This window comes from Ambystoma mexicanum, chromosome 10 (genome assembly GCF_040938575.1).
Source record: "Ambystoma mexicanum isolate Mex_15411 chromosome 10, UKY_AmexF1_1, whole genome shotgun sequence".
Lineage (NCBI taxonomy): Eukaryota > Metazoa > Chordata > Amphibia > Caudata > Ambystomatidae > Ambystoma > Ambystoma mexicanum.
The window spans coordinates 127,853,301-127,867,679 of NC_090932.1; the positions used below are offsets into that span (position 1 = coordinate 127,853,301).

Genomic DNA, 14,379 nt, shown 5'->3' on the forward strand with positions numbered 1-14,379 from the left:
GATCAATACCTCGCCAATGGTTTTATTCGCCCGTCAAAGTCCCCGGCATCCTCGGCTTTGTTCTTCGTGCCTAAAAAAGAAGGCGACCGTAGAACTTGTATCGATTACCGCGCATTGAACCAGATAACGGTTAAAAACCGTTATCCTCTGCCTCTGATTCCTGAACTCCTTGACCAGGTGAAGGACGCTTGCATATACACCAAGTTAGATCTCCGGGGGGCATATCATCTGGTGCGAGTAAAAGAAGGCGACAAATGGAAAACAGCCTTCCGTACAAAATATGGATTATTTGAATGCCAGGTAATGCCTTTCGGGTTGTGCAATGCGCCTGCTGCCTTCCAATTCTTCATGAATGATGTCCTTCGGGAACTCATCGATGTTTGTGTTGTCGTCTATATCGATGACATTCTAGTGTACTCCTCTTCGGAATCTGATCACAGAAAACACGTTAGGGCAGTTCTGGAAAAACTGCGCCAACACAAACTATTTGCTAAACTGGAGAAATGTGTTTTCCATACCACAGAAGTTGAGTTTCTCGGTTTCATCCTGGCACTGTCATGCCGCCGTCTTTTGGTGGTCGCTGGCGGTTATGGAAGGCTTGGCGTTGGCGGCGCCATTAGACTGTCCCGTGTTTTTTCCTTTCACTTCCTGGTTTGACGGTCTAGTCTTTTTCTCTTGTTTCCGTTTTTAGCCACGCCCTTCTCTGGGCTCTGTGCGTTGCAACTTTCTTTCCTTTTGCCTTGTTGCCGTGCTACTTCGTACCTTGCTTCGTACCTGTTGTTTTTTCGCTGCTTCTCACGCGGTTTCTTCCCTTCTAGCTTTCTCCTCCTTCCTTCCCCTTCCCTGTTATCCCGTCCTTACGGTTCCCTTACCGTATTGGGTCTCTCCTCTCCTTCTTTTCTCTCGGACCGCGTCCCTGGTCCCTGCCGGTGCTTCCTTTCCAGTCCTTTGCACTGCTCCTTGCTCAGTACCAGCATCTCCGCAATCCGGACTCTCCGGTTTTCTGCGGCATCAAGAAACTTACCTTCATATCCACTGCTCCTGCTCTTTCCTGCATATACCGGACGAAATTGGTCATCGCTTCCCGAACAGCATCAGTACCAGCTACATCCGTAGAGAGGTTTTTTTAAGCGGCTGCTTTTTTCCTCTCATATTGGTTCCTGCGGGACGGGGGCCGGCTGCTTCCCTGTTTATCAGGGAATCAGGGTGGCTTCTTCCCGCGGACGGCCGTATCTCTTCACAAAGAAGAAAAGACCCAAGAACAAGACCTCCAGACGAGAACTCGTCCCGGAACAGACAGGTGAGGAGAAAGGGGAGGTAGACATTGATATATCAGACTTAGAAGAAAGTCCGCTCGCTCCCATCAATCGTGACAGACACCCAAAGGAGTCCGAATGGACTCAAGAAAAGTGGATGCCATCCTCAAATGGCCATCACCTAGCTCTGTAAAAGGGGTTCAAAGCATGCTCGGCTTTGCCAATTTCTATTGCAGGTTTATCCCGGAATTATCACGCATAGTACAACCCATTACTGCACTCTTGAGGAAAAATAAACGTTTTGAATGGTCTGAAGAAGCCGAGCAGGCCTTCCAGGATTTAAAAGCTAAGTTTACCTCCGCACCTATATTGAAACACCCACGTCCAGATCTCCCGTATGTCGCCGAAACTGACGCATCCAGCCTAGCCATGGGAGCAGTTCTGTCTCAAAGAGATCCTGAAACCAACCAACTGCATCACGTAGCATTTTGGTCCAGAAAATTCTCGGCACCAGAGATTAATTACGCAATCACTGACAAAGAACTGTTAGCCATAAAGTCCGCTTTTAAAGCCTGGCGGCATTACCTGCTTGGCGCTCGACATACCATCACAGTGATCACTGATCACCGGAATTTACAGTATTTGAAAACCGCCAAGGCTCAGTCATCACGGCAGCTCCGATGGGCTTTGTTTTTCGCTGAATTTGATTTCGTGATTACCTATCGACCTGGCTGCAAAAATGGCAAAGCAGACGCCTTATCCCGAATTGGAATGGGAGAATCTGATACAAACTCAGAACCAGTACCAATAATTCCCGAACAGAGAATTCTAGGCATGACTTTGTTACAGACGCTTGAAGACATTCAAGTCAGAGTGAAACAACTCCTGGACCCTACAGTCCTACAGGATTATATACAAAGGGGATCAGACTTTACCATAGATAATGGTTTACCTTATTACCAAGGACGCTTATTCCTGCCGCACAAGGATTTACACAAACTAGTTATTTCAGGTTATCATGATACATTAATAGAGGGATACCCCGGTATTGCCAAGACAATGGAAAAGGTGAAACGACAATTCTGGTGGCCCTCTTGGCGAAAATATGTTAAATCTTTTGTGATGTCCTGTGGTGTTTGCGCCCAAAATAAAGGTCAAAAGAAAAGACCAGCCGGTCTCCTTCAACCTCTAGACATACCGCCAGCACCCTGGCACACCCTATCAATGGATTTTATTACAGACTTGCCTCCTTGTTTGGGATACAATACCATTCTGGTAATTGTGGATTTGTTTTCCAAAATGGCCCACTTCATTCCTTTGAAAGGTTTACCTTCAGCTTCTGTCCTAGCCAAAGAATTCCTCGAACATATTGTTCGGCTACATGGATTCCCATCTATACTAATCTCTGACCGGGGAAGCCAATTCATTTCCCACTTCTGGCGCAAATGTTGTCAAATGGCACAAATCGACGTAAGATTATCGACCAGTCACCACCCTCAGACCGATGGTCAGACCGAGAGGACAAATCAGCCCCTTGAGCAGTACTTACGGTGTATGTTACAGCAATCTGAAAGCAACTGGAAAGACATTCTTTGGATAGCCGAATATGCATATAATAATTCGGTACACTCTGGAACTGGCCATAGTCCTTTTTATACCTTGTTTGGACATCACCCTCGAACCTCAAACCTCGACTCACCTCAGAGCCTCGGAGTGCCCGCAGTAGAACATCTGCATTCTACCATTACCCGAGCCTTCAAAGAGGCAACCACGCATTTACAACAAGCCAAGAGAAAATACAAGGAGAATGCTGACCTACATCGGAGTGAAGCACCTCCGTATCAGATTGGGGATCAAGTGTGGTTAGCTACCAGATATTTACCGCTCAAAGGGCCTCGAACTTTTAACCCAAAATATCTGGGACGTTATTCTATTACGGCAATAATTAACCCAGTAGCGGTTAAACTTGATTTACCAGCTAATATGCGAATTCACCCTGTTTTTCATGTGTCACTTCTGAAACCTGTGGTCCCCGGAACCCGACTACTCAAACCTCCAGAACCTATTCAAATAGATGGGGAACCCGAATTCGAAGTGAAGAACATTTTAGATTCAAAAATGTTTAGGTCAAAGCTTTTCTACCTAATTGATTGGAAGGGGTACGGACCTCAGGAGAGGTCGTGGGAACCCAGTGACCATGTGCATGCACCTCGATTAGTCAGGAGATTCCACCGACTCTTCCCAAACAAACCAAAACCCCCGGAGGGAACAACCTTGGGTGGGGGCTTGGGGGGAGTGCTGCCACGATGCCCGCTCCCGGGGAGCCGGCTCAGGCCCTGCGTCCCCGAAAGCGGACATCAAGTCCCCGGGGAAGGTCCCAGCAACCCCTTATAGGGGCCCTTTGGACAGCGTCCTGGCGCCCATGGCGCCAGGCTCATAGAAAACGTCAGTCCTGGTGCCATAGGCGCCAGGCTCATTATGAAAGTGTTTGGGTGCACTTACCTGATGTAGACCATGCTGCAGAACCCCGGCCTCCTTGAGGCCTGAAAGGAACTACTTTACCTGTGGGACTCATTTATCACCCGGGCGTGGTCGGGGAAGGATACATACCTGATTGGAGGAAGGACACATTCTAGGAACTTCTTCCAAGGCTATTTAAACCACACCCGATCAGCCACACGTGCTTCGCGTTGTTCTGCATCTAGCAGCTGGACACTCACTGTGTCTGCTCCTGCATCTTGACTTCTGCCACACCTGCCAGCATCCTGAATCACCTGCAAAGGAAGGGAACAAGAGAACAGAAGAAGGAAATGGCCTCACCTGCTAAATCTGCATCCCAGAGACATTTCGCCGACAATCCTGAAAAGGAAGACATTTATTTTTAAAAGCACATTGCATCGATCGCTGCAGCGCCGCATTCTACTCACCTTTACAGGGCGCCTCCATGTTCAGCAGCGACCATCCGGATTCGCAGTCGCGCCCTCGCGCCTAGGGAGAAAAAGACAAGAACAAAGGTGAGAGAAAGAAGGGAAAAGGGAAGCTAAAACTCCATGTCAAGACTTACCTGTTGGGTCATTCCCTTTTCATTTCGGGTCCGCGCCGCATCCAGGCATTTTCGGACCCCGGCCCCTAAGGGGAAAAAGACATCAGCGTTAATGAGTGAATGAAAAGACATTACCAAAACACTCATTAAAGACTTACCTGATTTCCACAAGGATTTCACCGCTCACCTCGGGTCGGTGCCTGTTCCCCGGCATTCCGTACCCCGGCCCCTATGGGGAAAAAGACACTAGCATTAGAACATTAATGCATGGACACAAGGGGAACCACTTACAGAAAACTTACCTGGAAGCCAAGCAAGTTTGGTTCTCACCCATCCGAAAATCCAGTGACGTAACTGGATACCAACGCGCCCCTGCATCAGAAGCAGGATGGAGAGCTCGTCCTTCCAGACCCTAAGGTGAGACGCTACGGGGAAGCACAGAAGGGTTTTGAGGAGGGTGAGAGGGGTAAGTGGGAGGCCTATTGCATTACCCCGCAGACAGTTAACCCCATATTCTCACCTACAGAAGGATACTTCTGCGAGTCAGACAAGCCAGATCTGGGGCCTGGTCCAGTCCGTCTTCCGAACCCTGCGCATCATCTTAGACGAGGTCACGGCAGCGCGAACCAGGCCAGCGCCCCCGTGGGAGTCAGGTGAGCGTTACAGTTTCTTCCTTCATTCCCTTCTGCTAGATTTCTCTTAGACTTCCTTGTCCTTGATTATTTCTGTTCTTGTCTCTCTTGTGTCTTATGTTGATCCTTTGTACAGAGCTTGACTGTTGGTTTCTAGCAGGCAACCTCTGCCCCTTCCCTTGTCGCGTTTTCTGTTTAACAGACACCCACAGCTGTTGTTCCCAGCCATGAGCAGACAGAGTGGGCCTCTGTAATAGCAAACTGTGCAGAAGGCTAGAGTTTTTCCTAAGGTCCGTGGAACACTCTTTTTCCATATCTGCATACACCCCAAGAGGGAATCCAGTTTGTTTGTATCTTTGTATTTCCTGCCCCTTTCTGTTCACAACTACAGTTGCCTACTTTTCTTTCTTGATGAGTTTCCTGCTGTGTGTGTACTTATCTGTCACCTTACATCAGCACAGCCACCCAAACCCTACCTGGGGGCCCTGTGCCACTCTTGACAGAGTGCCATCCTTGACACTGCGTTATTATTTGATTGTCGTAGTTTGCTCCCATCATTAGATTTAAGATTAGATTGGTGTTTTTCAGACCCTTTCATTTGACGTTCAATAAACACCCTTGAAGTGTGGTCACTTGTGTCTGTCTTACTGTTGATACCATGACCTCCTTACAGGTGTATGAGGAAACTGAAATTGTGTGATATCACTGGACATTTGAGGATGCGCTTGGCATATGAAAGAAGGAACTGGATATATAAATCTTTAACTTAAATATTTTGACAGTACCTAGGCTGTAAGGCTATAACAGACATGAGATGTCAGTATCCTAAGACAAAGGCTGCATTAGCCGTACTGTATTATTGCAGCCCTTGAGAAAATTGAGCTTTACTTGCCATATGATTACTAGACCTGACATGTGCAGCTATATTGGTATACATTGGCAGTAAATGACCATATAAGACTGTAGTGCCATACATGGCAGTGCCCCTGGCCTATGTTGGTTCTACTGGGTCTATCCTTGTCATAACATGACCCCTTCCATGGCCCATCAAGGCAGCACCCTAGTTCAAATTTGGTGGGTATTTACAAAAGTCGTATGTCTACTTTAGTACTGGTTTGGTATTTTTATAAAATGTAAGCATTTATGTGTTTTTTTACACCTGTCAATCACTTCAGGTGTTGACATTGTGGTTAAAAGTCATGTGATGTTCATGTGATACCATCAGTGTGAAATGTCATGTGATATCACTTCGTGGCATGAGGAGAGTGATGACACTTCACTAACCCTGCTCTTTTTTTGATGAATTGGCATCCCTGCCAGCAACATACCACAAAGTGATGTTACATCATGTCCGTTTCTGTGATACTATCGGAAAGAGTCAAATAAAAAAAAAATTCAAAGGCTAGCTGATGATAATAGGCACGCAGTACAACCACTAGAACAATTTAAAGATAAAAGCAGACTTATTTTAAAATGAAAAGCTTAGTAGTCCACTTGATTAAATCAGAGAAGTTAAAAAGTAGCATTTAGGAATTGCAAACAGCAGCTTCCAGGTGTCAATTGCAATGCTTGGGTACCCCTAATGAATGTCCTTGCCGCTAAGCACATTTTAAAAGAGAGCCCAGCCCGATCCCTGTCTTGTATGGCAAGGTTAGATACTTTTCGAATATTTGTCCTGGGTGAGTAGGTCAGATCTTGCTTATAGGTTGCACTGTTGTTTCTAAATGCCTTTGCCTGGATATTCTGAGGTGTGTTCTCAGGATATTCAAGGAGCTGCAACTGTTTCACATGTGTCTAATTTATTCCATAGGAGCAAGCGCTGCTGATTCAAGAGGGGGCCAACAAGCAGCATCAACAGATGCAAGAAGAGATCCGGAGACTACAAGAACAGATAGCTGCCAGTTCAAGGCCCCCATCCAGTGGTGGATGTGTTATACTGTAGAAAGACAGAGGTCTACGTCTAGACCGAACTTATATATGTGACAGCAAGCAGGAACTGATGCTAATTACAGACAAATGGAAGCTAAACCCATGAATGGCTGCTAGCCAATTACCATCTGTCCAGACTGTGATCTAGTCCCTTACCTCTGAGTATTTCTTAAATATTGATCTCTCTACATGGCAAGATTCATAGCGTCACTCCATTGTCATGGGTGGGATACGTCATTATGTCATGCTAAGCCTCACCAGGCACACCACTGATAAACCCCCCAAAAGCTGCAACATGTCTGGGGTTGCTTTATTCCCTTGCAGAGGAGACATGGCCTCGTGGTAAGTCAAGGCTCATTTTCATATGGTTATTCCACTGCTGTAATGCCAGAAACGAGTTAAAACAGATGCAACAAATCACCAGCCCAAATAATCCTGGTGGTTCATTTTAACCCTAAGAATGTGGCTGGAAAAACATCCATATCGCATTGGCTCCCAAACACAAGGTCTGCTCACAAGTAACCGTACATTGCTTTCCTGGCTCCAAACATTCACGTTTAGGACAGGTTGTTGTTTTATAGTCATCCCACGGCGCCATATTGAATAGTAAATTAAGCAAAACTAGAAGACCCACGATAAATCTGCACCATCCTGGGTTTTATGGTGAAAAAGATAGACAACTTAATAATCGATATATCTCAGTCTGTGGGGCACACGTAAACCGGCATTGACAAAGCAAACAGTCTCGACTTTTGGATAGATATTTTCCACACAAGGGTATCATATGCCCATGTACTCCCAAAATGTGCCAGTCCATTTTGATACAGTAGTGCACAGTGATGTAAAGGATTTACTCATTAATAATGCGGTGTGACGTCATTTGCTTGTTGTTTCTTCAAATTTCAAACATGTAATGAAAATGTTTTCTTTTTCATAATGTGATTCTTAATATATTTTACGCGCGTTGCGCGCGTAGTGTGGATAAAATCTAGTGTGCAATAAACATTTCTAAATCTAGCAGTTGGTCGTTATTGGAGACAGAGGTTAAGTCGGAACATGTCGCCTGAATGAGCGAGCTGTGTTCGCGGTCTGGAGATTGTGGCATGGCTTGCAGGTGCAGAACCAGGGGTGTCAGGCACAAGTGGCACCATGTTAGTGCGGGTATACAGGGGATACAGAAACAAACATAAGAATTGATCCTGAACAAATGATATATTGGTATCAACAGTCACGGTGTGAGGTGCGTCAGGCTGGTTGACCTGGAAGTGAACTATCTCACTGTACGCAAGTGTCCAATAGGACGGACACACAAAGACGAATGCACTTTGTAAGCTAAGTTCTCAACTTTGCTACAAGAGCCCTTTACAACCTACTTAAATCCAACCTATTTAGAGCCTCTCCCAACTCAATATCATACCCACATGCTGGGTGGCACTCAATGCAAAATTGCTTCCTCTTCATGTTTCTACTACTCTTCCTCAAATCAAGTAATGGCCACCCAGCACTCCATTACCTTGCTGATTCCATCTTTCCCTACTCTCTCTTGACCTATATGATCCTCATCACCTGACAGCCTCTCTGCCTCCTGCACCCTTGTGCCTACTTCCACTTCTACTCTTTCTGGTAACTTCCCACCCTCACTGGAATGCTCCAAAGTTCATCAAACCATTAGAATCCATTGATGTGTTCCAAACCAGACTCAAGCTTCATTTGCTAGCCAGCGATGGGAAATCCCTAACTCCCATGGAATTCCTCCACATCGGACTATCCAGCCTATGTAGATATAACCTGTGTAAATATTGGCCCAAGTCCTGAAGGCCTATCTTATTTATGTGTGCTTCCTTGTAAGTGTCCCCTCTCTATGTTAATCTGCACTACCCCCTCACCTAGCTTGCTCTCAACAATTCTACCACTTCAAATTGTAAAGGTACTCTGCTTAGAGTTTGCCACAGATATCTGTACTTTAGCCTGTTTACAAACTCTGGTAGAAATATCCTCCAAACTACCTAATAAATACAAAAAGAAAAATACAAAATGGAAATCTCACAGGATCCCACACAAATCATGAGAAGACACATTAAAAACCTCACTAGTGAAGTAAAGAAAGAGGGCTTACTGAATGTAAAACGACATAAGGACATGAACAGCCCACCAGGTAAACAATAGTCTCAGGCTGTGGCTTTTGGAACTTTTGTCTATGAACTTGTCTCCAAGACACGAGCGAGGTGTCTCACCAATCTTGTTGAATAGCTCTATAAAAGTGTACTTCAAAAAGAAGCAGTACATTTCTTGGGCACAGACCTAGTGGGAAGAGACAGGCTCCACTGGGTGCCCAACAAATATACAGCTGAATGCTTGCATATCAGTTTGTTCAAATCAAATTTCAAATACAAAGGTGTAATCTACCTTCAGAAAAAAGGCATGGCCATGTGTGCTTTTGCTCCCAATCTGGCCAACCTCTATGTGGCTAATTTAGATGAATCTTGCATATGTTCTAACAACCTATTTAATTCTAAGATAAATGTCTTGAAACAGCTTATAGCTGATATGTTTATGGAATGGCAAGTGTAAGGGAGGCATGGTATCAAACATTGAAGACAGACACAAGTGATCACAGTTCAAGGGTGTTTATTGAACTTGAAATGGGTTGGTCAAACGCCTATCTAAAACTAAAGCTAAGGATGGGAGCAAGCTACGACCATCAAATAATAATAACGCAGTCCTAGTCAAGTCTCTGTCAAATAAGAGGGCCTATATTGATAATCCTATTGCCAATCCTTACTTCTAAATACAAAAGAGTGTGGGACAATGATGTATGCAATAGAAAAGTGTTCAAGAAATAATATGTCAGGACGGTTGAGCAGTTGGCTTCCTTTCCCCGCGTTTTCAGCACAGGGCAAGTCGGCATGTTCGAGCTTTGCACACACTCTGGCTTCTTGCGCACGATGATACAGTTCAAAGCACAGACACCAGGGCCTTCTGCCAAAGCCTCTTTCCAATAACGGTCTCTTACTTCAGAGGATCTGTCATAACAAAGCCTCAAAGTTACGTTCCTATCAGGATTTTCACATGCACAAGCGCTCGCTTTCAATGTTCATCATGGGTCTCCCTCTTCAGGCTGAGACCCCCTGTTATGCAGCAACCGTGGAAGATATGGTATCGATGGAAATACACCTAACATGGATGCCATTAGTTCATGGTAACGGTCTAGTCGACTACCAAGATGGCGTCCGAAACGTATATGCATCATACGCACCATAACGTTGGTGCGTTGTATCATCGTTTACTCAGACCTTTGGTCGCTGCCCTTGTTGCTCGTGTTTCTCTGTGTTAAAGAAGCCTTTTTCTCCAACCTTACCCTTCGCATTTCTATCTGCAGTCAGTCGCGGTGCGGTTTTCTTACAGGTTTTTCTTTGTTTAGCGGTGTCTATCTGGTTAGATCACTGAGGTGTAAGCTCATCTCCTTCTTCGGTTCCTTTCCTCCCTCTTTCTGTCCTATTAGCTTTTTTCCCTGTCTTTCGGGTCTACGCCCCTCATTCTTTTTCTCGCTATCTTAATTCTGCCTGACCTACTCTTACCTTCCTTACATTTCTTTTCTTTTTTCTGTGTGTCTGAGGCAGGATCCTTCTTTCTGTCAAGGCTCTCTGACCAGTAATCCTTCTGGTCAACCTTCTGCCGAGCCCTCTGTGCCGCCAGTCTTCGGGGCCGCTATCCTTCGGTGCCGCCAGTCCTACAGTCTTGCAGAACCTACGGTGCAGCCAGTCCTGCTGTGCATGCTGGATCCTGCAGTCCCCATCTATACCACTAAGACTGTTCTTGTCTTCCTATTCACATCGTAACTCTTCCAGCAGATCCAGCCTGCTGACTACAGCTCCCAGACTCCTTTTCTTCACAAACTGGAACCACTTTTTCACAAACGGAGCTACGTTTATTAGACTGAATCTGACTGGCACTTTCTCTCAAAGTCCCATCCGGCAGATCCAAGGACTACATCTGCTACATAGGGTTTTTTCAGCTAACGGCTTTTTCCCTGGAGTTTGGGACTGGCTCCTGGGAGGCCCCCGGATTTGGTACCCATCCGGTCACGGTGGCCTCCGGGGAGCCACGTCCTTATTTACATCAAAAGAAATCCAAAAAGAAGAAGGAGTCAAAGAAATACTGAGGGAGACAAGATTGGGTGACTTCTACAAGCTCAACAGGAGATTCAGGTGAGGAGGAGTTGGGTGAAGTTAAAGGGGAAGTTTTGAGTTCTGAGACCCCCTTTTTGTCACTATATTTACACTTGGTCTCCCTCATTCAGGCTCGGACCATTGATCTTCCTCATTCAGTCTCGGATCCCCTTGATATGGAGCTCCCTCGTTCGGGCTTGAATCCTTGTGATATGGATCTCCTTCATTTGAGCTCGGATCCTCTTGATATCAAAATCGAAGACTTTCGAATGTGCCATGGGTTTTTCTTAAACTCTTGCAGGAACACTTCGATTAACTTCACTCAATTATTCTTATCTTTCGTTTCCCTTGGCGGGATACCTTACAGAGACTTTGGAATGAGCACATCAACGGTGCCGGACCACTATGTGAATGCTATCGTATCTTTCCTTCTCAAGTTCAAACATTCATTAGCAGTTTAGCTTTACTCACGACTAAACAATATTCGTTCCAGTGCTCGTTATACAATGTTGCCGCTTGCATCCTTGAGTTCAAAAAAGACCGGTTTTGCATCAGTCTCCCAACTCACCGGCTGTGTTGCTCTTTCTGGCACTTCTTTGCTCTTGGAGCCAAGGACGATACCACAGCGGTTGCTGCTGCTCCGCCTCGGTGAGATGCACAGGAGGGCCTTCCGTATCTCTGACACACAATGCAGGATTCTTTAGCCTGGTTTCCTGGCCTTGCACTTTCCACTTCGAAGGTTTCTTGAAAGTAACAGTGTCTGGCCGAAAAGGGAAAGGTTATTTCCCTTCTTACAAACCCGTCTTGGTTTGCCGTCTGTCTCCCCTCGTTCAGCTGCTGACTTGAAACTGCTGTACCTTGGTGTGCTTTGCCTCACTAAGGGTGTGCTTTCGTGCTCTGCCTTTTATCTATGTGGGGAAGTCTAATGGAATTCAGGTGTGAGTGATCATCAGTAACTGCCTGACATCGCCTCACCCTAGTAACGGGACATGTGAGATGCACGGCTTGGGTGTGAGTCTGTTTTCTCACAGAGCGGGCTGTCTGTGTGAAAGTACTGGGAAAGGGAAAGGGGGAGTAAGGTTCCCACATATCCTACCTGGTAGGATGGGGTAAAGGTGGTGTGGGGGTGGGATAACGCGTTTCACCATCCGGTATCACACTCCCCGAAGACCTCTCACCAAGGTGATCCTCCCTTACTGGTCCACCCCCAGGAACTGGATCCAAAAGCGATGGCCGTGTCCTGACGACCTGGATGATAGATCCCTGGGGACTAGCGAGTGAGACACCTTCTGGTTTCTCACACAAGGCACCAAGGAAGACCTCACACAATTCCACATGTATCTAAACTCAGGAGATAATAGTCTAAAATTCACTATGACACCAAACAGCATGTCTAGAGGTGTGGATTGCCCTAAGAAACAAAATGATGTACACAGCACTATAGCATAAACCTACGGATAGAAACACGCTTCTGCAAAATACCAGCCAACACACATAAGAGCTTGAAGGCTATCGTCCTTTGGAGCGATTAATTCAACTGACAAGGGACTGGAAATACACATCAGATTACAAAAAAAGCAAATGTGCTAAACATGTAGATTCCAGGCATGAGGATATTCGAAATATTTAATATCGCAAGCACACAAGAACAAAAAATAGAGACAGTAGGGAACTACACCAAACGAGGCCGATGTCCGAAAAATCTTTCTAAATAGAACAAGTAATTACTTTACGTAGACAGCATGGCTAATCAAAAATCATTTCTGAAGAATTGGCACCTTGTCGAGAACCAGGAAGAACTAAGAGAGAAACCTGTCTTTACATATAGAAAAGCAAAACAATCTGAAAGGCTTCCTAGTACTTTAATCTCAAAGGAGCAAAATAGATAATAACTCAAATGATGTGTAGCCTGTAAATTCACCAAAAAGTGTACTACATTTACTTTCGCAAAACAAAAGAGTTGATGGCTGGAAGGTTTAGAATAAATCTTGACCTCTGGCATTGCTCTGGGCAACCCTCCAGACCATCGTTCTTCGCCTGCCAAGCCATTACAAAAGGGGAAAAACCATATACAAATCAGGCTTGGTCCCACCCCCAAAGGGGTAGTCCAGCCCGAACTGCTAGGTCACATCCCTTTTGCACGAGACCACAAGCATCCCCAGACATGTTTCAGCCTTGTTGGGCGTCATCAGTGAGGAGTAGCTTGGGTCTCTAGGCCCAGCAGGCAAGGGACCCACGTCTGGGCATACCCTTCCCACTCGGGGTGACAATAGCAAAACAAAAGAGTTGATGGCTGGAAGGTTTAGAATAAATCTTGACCTCTGGCATTGCTCTGGGCAACCCTCCAGACCATCGTTCTTCGCCTGCCAAGCCATTACAAAAGGGGAAAAACCATATGCAAATCAGGCTTGGTCCCACCGCCAAAGGGGAAGTCCAGCCCGAACTGCTAGGTCACATCCCGTTTGCACGAGACCACAAGCATCCCCAGACATGTTTCAGCCTTGTTGGGCGTCATCAGTGAGGAGTAGCTTGGGTCTCTAGGCCCAGCAGGCAAGGGACCCACGTCTGGGCATACCCTTCCCACTCGGGGTGACAATAGCAAAACAAAAGAGTTGATGGCTGGAAGGTTTAGAATAAATCTTGACCTCTGGCATTGCTCTGGGCAACCCTCCAGACCACTGTTCTTCGCCTGCCAAGCCATTACAAAAGGGGAAAAACCATATGCAAATCAGGCTTGGTCCCACCCCCAAAGGGGGTGCTGCTGGGCCTAGAGACCCAAGCTACTCCTCACTGATGAGCCCCAACAAGGGCGAAACATGTTTGGGGATGCTTGTGGTCTCGTGCAGAAGGGATGTGACCTAGCAGTTCTGGCTGGGCTGCCCCTTTTGGGGTGGGGCCAAGGCTGATTTGCATATGGTCTTTCCCTTTCTTTAATGGCTTGGCAGGCGAAGAACGGTGGTCTGGAGGGTTGCCCAGAGCAATGCCAGTGGTTAAGATTCATTCTAAACCTTCCAGCCATCACCTCTTTGTTTTTGCTACATTTACTTTCGGACAAAAAACACAGACGCTAGGAAACTTGTCCAATTCTAAAACAATGTTACTCCACTTTACATTTGAATGACAACCAGAAATGTGAGTAGTGTGTTTCAGAACACGGGCGAAAACAAAGTAAAACACTATTCAGGCACCCATGGTAGCACACTATGATGAAGAAACATTCAGAGTATGACTTAAGCTGGACAATAATAGAAGTGGTAAAAAACATTAATAGAACTAACAGAGAATTAGCACTGCAAAAGAAGAACAATGATGGATGCTCCTATATAGGGCCCAAATCGCAGAGATCAACA

General features: G+C 45.9%; 1 protein-coding gene across 2 annotated transcripts in view; it reads left to right on the forward strand.

Moving 5' to 3' along the window:
• The window catches only part of LOC138491220 (guanylate-binding protein 1-like), a 292,885-nt gene extending 285,008 nt beyond the window's left edge, over positions 1-7,877 (forward strand). Inside the window, exon 11 of one of the 2 annotated variants that reach the window (XM_069617609.1) lies at positions 6,742-7,877. In XM_069617609.1, the coding sequence (XP_069473710.1) occupies positions 6,742-6,873 (132 nt within the window). In that variant the 3' untranslated portion in view covers positions 6,874-7,877. The remainder of the gene's footprint in view (positions 1-6,741) is intronic. The other variant, XM_069617608.1, reaches the window with a different exon arrangement.
• Positions 7,878-14,379: the final 6,502 nt, after the last annotated feature.